The following is a 6,815-nucleotide window of genomic DNA, read 5'->3' on the forward strand; positions in this document are numbered from 1 at the left end:
CAGTGAGCCCAGCACCCAGGCCCTGTCCTGGGGCAGGGACAGCATGCACCTGCGTTTTGAGCTGGGACTATGAACATTTCCCCGAAACACTATGAGATCTGGGTTTATTTGTGTCTTTTTCTCCAGAGAAGGCTGAGCTCTCTCATCAGATCCGTAGAAGAGACCCTTTCAGACCCTGTGTGCTTGACCCGCGTGTGAGTCTCATGGTAAGAAGCAAGAAGTCAGGAAGGGGGGCTTGTGGCGACAAATGTGGAACCTGGGACCCTGAAGGCGAACATTCCATGCATCAGGGATCCGCCCCTGGGGCTCTGCAGCCCCTCTCCCTCCTCCCGCCTGCAGAGGGGAGCGCGGCCTCTCCTGAGCCCCAGCCCTCCGCTCCTCCTGGCCCTGCGGGCACCGATGTCCACACGCCGGTCACTCGCATGCAGAGCGTGCTTACCCTGGTTACTAAGATTCGTGTGTCACCAGCCAATATGGCTCAGTGGGGACCTAGGAACCAAGAGATTCAATTCCTGGTCAGGGGACAGGCCTGGGTTGCCAGCTTGATCCTCGGTAGAGGATGTGCAGAGGCAGCCTATGGGTCATTCTCTCTCATCACTGGTGTTCCCCCCTCTCTTCCTTCCTCTCTGAAGTCAGTAAAAACATTAAAAAAAAAAAAAAAAAAAAAAAAAAAAAAAAAAAAACAGAGATGCCTGTTTCCTGGGCAGCACGCACCCAGGACACACCTGGGCAGGCACAGCGGGGGCACTGGAGCTCTCCGTGAAATGCTGGCGGAGTAAAACCACACCGGGTGCAAAGCACGCTGGGAAATGTCACTTCGATGTCGCCTTCTCGCTCGAGGCCGCACACCTGCTGGGAGGAGCTTTCTGCGAATCAGGCACCACCGACCGCCGCCCAGTCCAAGTCATACCCTGGGGCCTGGAGAGCCCTCATGTGTGAGCAACGTGGGGACGTGATGGGGACCCAGGACACAAGAGAAACTGCAAAGACAGGAGGTCCTCAGAGACACGGCTTTAATACACCGGAGTCGTGGGCACCACCCGGCGCTCCACTGGAGCCCCTGGCTTCACAGCCACGTGCTCAGGAGTGTGACGGTGGGAGGGGCACCAGGTGCCCGAGGGAGGGGCACCGGGAGGATGAAGACGGGCTTCCTGCTCAGGACCCTCTGGGGAGAGGGGGGGGCCGTGAATGACGCCGAGCAGCGAACGCTCGTACAAAACATCCTCATAAACAACGCCTTCACGTCGCCCCTGCCTCGGAGAGGGTCAGCAGCAGTTCCGGTCACGACAACCCTCCGTCCTGTCCTCGCCCGCTCCGGCGCCTGGGACTGCCGCCCGCGCAGCGCCGTGAGCAGGTGCGGCTCCGGAGCTGCCGGGCTTCTTCCCTTCCAGCATGTGGCCGTCCCAGGCGGCTTAGAGCTGAGGCGTGTAGCACCTCACACTAGTGGTGAGCGCCTGGCCCCTCCGTCCATCCTACAGGGACATGTGTATTTGTGCGTTCACACATATGTGCACATGCGTGTACATACATGCACACACGTATACACACAATAGATGAACCTCATCTAAACGCCTAGCTATGGAGGAGGTCCCGTCTCAGAGTCCCAGGAGCCCGTGGACGTCACAGGATGTGGACCCACCTGCCCGCCACCCTGGGGCCAAACTGGTGAGCGGAGAACGGCCCTGGGGGAACACGGACAGTGAGGGAGGCTTTCTGATGAGCGGGACAGACTACATGTAGTGCGCACGGGGCAGTGTGGGCCCCGGCCCGGGGCAGTCCCCAAGCAGTCCAGCCAGCAGCCCCCGGGCGAGGGTTAGGAGCAGTGGGGGGCCAGCGGGGGGCAGTCCGCCGGGCGCTTGGCCCCTTTCTGCTTCTCAGACCCGCGGCCAGAAGGGTCGGCCAGCTCCAGGTAGAAGCGGGACTTGAGGAAGCGGCGGTAGGAGTCCTTCTCCATCAGATGGAAGATCTTCCTCTGGGCGTCGTCAAAGCAGCTGGCGGTGGGCGCCAGCAGGTTCCGGCGGGTCTGCTCCCTGGTGCCCGAGTCCAGGTTGACCTGAGGGGGGGCGGGCAGTGAGCACGGCGCCTGGAGGCCGGGGCAGACCTGGGCCCCGCACACGTGAGCGGAGCGGCCCGCTCTCTCCCGCGTGCTGGGAGGTCCGTCTGGCCACGCCCAGCCTTGGGACGAGGCCTTGCCCAGCCGGCCCATGCGGGATGCCAAGCTGATAGCAAGTGGGTCCACGGCTCCTCCTTTTGGACTCTGGCCTGCAGGGCCAACGCCCAATGCCACCCCAGGGAACTGTCGCCACCAGACGGCTGCGCGCACCCACCTCCTGGGCCGCCTGGGCCGAGATGAACTCCGCGTAGACCTCCAGGGCCTTGGGGCGCAGCTGCGAGGGCGCGGGGGTGAGCTTGTACTCCTGGCAGCGCAGCCAGAACTCCAGGTTCTCCTCGCTGTGCTCCGACTGCAGGAACGCCCGGAACGCCGCCAGCCCGCCTGCGACCGAGAGAGCGAGCTGTCACCGCGGGTGACGAAGCCCAGGCAGGCGCGGAGGGAACAGGGCAGGGTCTGAGCCACCACCTACCCCGCCTTTGTGGGGTCACTCGGGGCCAGGTAACCCTAATCTGCTTGAGTCCTAGCTACACACCCTACTTCGGGGGTTTGGGAAAGAGAAACTGAAGTGGATTCTGCAAGAAATCTTAGTATTTGGAGTTTTTTCCTCTACGCTTTCCCCACGGTTTCTGCATGAACCACCCACTGCAGGTGACCGAGCTCGGGGTCACACGCCTAACAGGCCGACTCCCCTGAGGCTGTCCTGTGTTGTGTGAGATGCGTGTATGCAGGGCGCCGTGACCCCAACCCAGAGGGGTCAGACTCACATTCATGGCTGATCAGGTTTTCCAGCGACTCAGCCCACTTTTTGACTTCCTCTTGGCTCACCCTGGAGAAGAAGAGTTTCAATGCCACCATTCAAACCCGGAGAAAACGAAGGCCTAAACACAGCGCAGGTATTTCCCTCTCGCCCAAGCCGGCCTGGTGTTGGTTAGAGCACACACACACCCCCACCCCCCCACCCCCCACCCACCCCTGCTACACACACACACACACACACACACACACACACACATTCTTACTTAACTGGGGCCGTGGCTTCCCCAGCCCTACCACGCCCTGTCCGCAGGCAACTCCCCCTCCCTCCATCCACCACAGCCCTCCTGCCCCGCAGAGGCCCTCCCCGCCCTCTTACCTGGGACAGACCACCAGGTTGTCCTTCCTGCTGTGAGAGGAGCCGTGCTCACAGGAGTCCGACTTCTGCAGCAGCGCCCCCAGCCGGTGCTTCATGCCTTTGGCGCTGCACAGAAGCGGGGCGTGTTAGCGGGCCTGGGCTCCTTTAGAAGGCGCCTGGCTGCACTTAGGAAGCGGAGCTGGAGGTGTGTGAATTCCCAGGACAAGGAGCCCTACGCCTGCCTGGGGCCCAGTGAGAGCCCAGGTAGCAGCCCTTCCTTTCCGGGTTCTGGGAGGCCGCCCCTCCGCCACTGGCAGCCTTTCCACCAGCAGCACAAGGTGTGGCTTCCACAGAGGCCCATTGAAAAGGGGCTCATCTTGGAGGTGCAGGAACTGGGGAGCTGCAGGGGCTGTTAGGGCCCCTTCCTGTGGCGCCACCTCCTGGACAGCAGTTGCTGTTGCCACCGCTGGCTGCTGGCCCCAGGACTCACAGGCACCTGTGGAAGGTGGCCTGTGATTCCAGCCCAGGGAGGTGGGCCGCACCCTGCGCCTGCGCCTGCGCCTGTGCCAGGTGTGCAGCTGGCAGAGGGCTGGACAGGGAGCCTCAGCTGCACTGCTCCCCTGTGCACTCTCTGCACGGCAGGCACTTCACTCCCTAAGGGCACTGGGGGCTTCAAAAGAACCCGGAGAAGCAACAGGAACGGGACTCAGAGACAGACCTTCCAGCTCAACCTTCTTACTCTTTAACTAGAGGCTCGGTGCACGAAACTCATGCACTGGGGAGGAGGGGGTCCCTCAGACTGGCCTGTGCCCTCTCATAGTCCGGAACCCCTTGGGGGATGGCCACCTGCCACCTTAGGCCTGCCTATGCCAACAGACAGGCATCACTCTCACAATCCTGGACCCCTCTCCTTACCCCCCGCCTGCTCACTGCCCCTACTGCTCGGCTCTCTCTCCTCAGCGCTGCCACGGAGGTGGGAGAGCTCCCGCCACCGCTGCTGTGCTCGCCAGCCCTGAGCCCGGCTTCTGACTGAGCGGCGCTCCCCCTGTGGGAGTGCACTGACCACCAGGGGGCAGTCCTGCGTTGAGCATCTGTCCCCTGATGGTCAGTGCACATCAGAGCAACTGGTCGCTCTGGTCATTCCGCTGTAATGGTGACTCAGGCTTTTGTTATATGATTAGTCCTTCGCTTGGTCTCCTTTTTATAAAAGCCCAGCAATCGCTCTATAAGAGAAGTGTCATTTGGAAAGAAGTGCGTGGCTGGACGTTCCTATCAGAGGGCGGAAAGCACAGCCGTGGGATGAGGAGCAGCATGTCACGGCCGTGCCATCAGTGGGTGTCCAGGTGCGTTTCCCCGGTGGTCCGGGCTGCCCTAAGCAGTGTCCGCTCTCCCTGCAGGACTGCTCCCTCTCTGCCTCCCCCGGTCGCGGCGCAGGCTCCTCCGCAATGACAGAAGAGGTTGTCGAGGAGGCTGTGGGACTGAGGCTAAGGGGACCCTCTGGACAAGTGGACGGCATTCGCCAGAACGGCCTGCTGAGCTCTGCCAGGCACCGATCACCACACAGCCCCCTCATGCAGGAGTGGCCGCGCCTGACCTACAACACATGCCACCACCATGATAAAAGCCATGAGGACTCCGTGGCTCGCTGGAGCCAGGACACCTGCATTTGCTCTGCCCACACACACACACACATCAGTGTGACCTTGAGCCCAGGCAGAGCTGGGATGAAGGGCTGGACTAGCTGGTCTGTGGCTCCCGGAGAGGACAGACCAGCAGCTCACCCTCTGATGGGGGTTTACCACCACCACCACCCCCCCTCCCGCTGCTCTGGGGGGCAGAGCTCAGCAGTCTTTCCTTGGCGAGCATACCGCCTCCCACCCTCGCTTTGTACAATTTTCTGTGAAGCTTGGAGTCTTGCTCCCCTGGGGTCAGACATGGGTGGGGGGGGGGGGGTGTCACTATCACTCTCTGCCAGAGCCTCCTGCTTCTTGTCAAACCCCAGGAGCAGGAGCAGGCACAGGCACTCCTTCCCCTGCGTGGCCGAGCCTCAGAAAGGCCGCGCCTGGGATGCACAGACACGGTGCTTCTGGGAGATTTCCAACTTGAACTTTAGGTGTTGGCATTTGCAGGAGAGGAGAAGAGGATGCTTTTTCTGCAGACGAAGAGAGCTCATGGTGAGAGCTCCTGTAACACGGGTTCACTGTCCTTCAGCTGGCTAGTCTAGAAGCATCCTCTGGAAACATTTCCTTACATCTTAAAGACACACTACCTGATAAGACCGTGTGTGTGGGGTGAGACCTTCCACCGAGCCCTGCGCCCTGCGATGACCAAGGCGTGTGACCACCGCACTCCGGGGCGTCTGGAGTGGGCAGGTCACCGTCATTAGCTTATGGGGCACGGCGGTGCGGAGCCTCAGCCCACACTGCACAGTGCATCCCAGGAGGGGCCGCCCGCACCCTGGGCGTCTTCCCCCAGAGGAGACCTAGAGTGTCTGCCCTCTGCGAGCCCCAGCCCTGAGTCTGCGAGCCCCTGGGTGCTCGTCAGCACCCTCACAGCTGAGATAAGCGGACCCCACCTCCCTGCTGACCACCAGCTGACCTGGCCGGAGGTTCAGTCCTCAGAACCAAGGCCGAGCTCAGCAACACCGAGGTGCCCAAACCAGGGCACACACACTTCTTCAGTCACCGTTTCTAGCTGGTCTTGAAGGAAAGCGGGGCGCGATGCCCCACTGACCACAGGGATCCTAATCCCAGAGCATGGTCCACAGCAGGCTGGTAACAGCACGTGTGACAGGGTCGGCTGGTGGTCGTCTTACCTCCTCAAGCAGGAAGCGGGCAGCCCTGCCAGCCCTTTGCACATCTTTGCTGCTGGGCTGGGGTTCGCAGGCAGGAAGGAGACGAAAGGGCAGGAGGGGCTGGATGCCTGAGAGCTGACTGTCACCTTGTTGGTCCTGAAGATGCTTTCAGGATCCGCAGCCTGCAGGTCTCATTTAAAGCCCAGCCACCGCCAGGCAGCCAATCATCAGCACTGTAACAAAGCTGCTGCAGCCAATCAGCGTTGCTGTGACATCCCCCTTGGGCCTCTGCAGCTTCCACGGAGATTAGATTAGGAGGCAGGACACAGCTTCCACTGTGCAGGGCGAACCCGCAGGAAAGCCTCCTGCACAGCAGATACACAGAAAACAGTTCCTCCATACCTCTACCCACGCCAGAGGCTCTGAATTTCTAGAAAAGGGAAAAGGGCACCTCGTGTTGCTGCAGACCATGGGGTTCCCTCGTTTTCTGTTCCAACAATGCCAAGGGCAGTTGCCCCCCACAAGGAGAGTCCCAGCAGGACTGGGGTTTAGCTGGGGCTGACTCACCTTCCATTATTTTGGATTAGAAGTAACAGATCGCATGGTCCCAGTTCTCACCCTCCTGTTTCCAGGCTGGGATCTGCAGAGGTGGCTGGAGGGTGGCCCTGGCCACCCAGGGCTGGGAGGGCAGCTGCAGGTGGGCCTGGAGGACAGGCCACCCCAGCTGCTCCACCTGGCTGTGGATACTCTTCTAGAACTCTCGCTCAGAACAGAATTCAGCCCAGCAGTGACAATCT

The 6,815-nt window shown here is 61.2% G+C and overlaps 1 protein-coding gene across 2 annotated transcripts; it reads right to left on the reverse strand.

Annotated features, from left to right (window-relative positions):
- Window positions 1–1,353: 1,353 nt before the first annotated feature.
- RGS4 (regulator of G protein signaling 4) lies at window positions 1,354–6,252 on the reverse strand. 2 transcript variants are annotated; one of them, XM_036425447.2, is made up of 5 exons: window positions 6,040–6,197; window positions 3,246–3,350; window positions 2,878–2,939; window positions 2,328–2,494; window positions 1,354–2,053 (listed from the first exon to the last, which is right to left on the reverse strand). In XM_036425447.2, exons 1-5 carry the CDS (start codon window positions 6,081–6,083, stop codon window positions 1,814–1,816), a joined length of 618 nt encoding a protein of 205 aa, XP_036281340.1. In that variant the 5' UTR covers window positions 6,084–6,197; the 3' UTR covers window positions 1,354–1,813. The 2 variants fall into 2 exon arrangements, with proteins under 2 accessions (XP_036281340.1, XP_036281341.1); XM_036425448.2 differs by lacking the exon at window positions 2,328–2,494 and having other exon boundaries at window positions 1,983–2,053; window positions 6,040–6,252.
- Window positions 6,253–6,815: the final 563 nt, after the last annotated feature.

This window comes from Pipistrellus kuhlii, unplaced genomic scaffold (assembly GCF_014108245.1).
Source record: "Pipistrellus kuhlii isolate mPipKuh1 unplaced genomic scaffold, mPipKuh1.p scaffold_m20_p_80, whole genome shotgun sequence".
Lineage (NCBI taxonomy): Eukaryota > Metazoa > Chordata > Mammalia > Chiroptera > Vespertilionidae > Pipistrellus > Pipistrellus kuhlii.

Bases quoted from the DNA above. Each gene is read 5' to 3' on its own strand.
- RGS4 (XM_036425447.2), bottom strand. From the start codon at position 6,083: ATGTGCAAAGGGCTGGCAGGGCTGCCCGCTTCCTGCTTGAGGAG. The intron at 3,351-6,039 runs GTAAGACGACCA...GCTTCTGTGCAG, and splicing joins CCCGCTTCCTGCTTGAGGAG to CGCCAAAGGCATGAAGCACC. The intron at 2,054-2,327 runs GTGGGTGCGCGC...GCCCCCCCTCAG, and splicing joins CGGCCCAGGCGGCCCAGGAG to GTCAACCTGGACTCGGGCAC.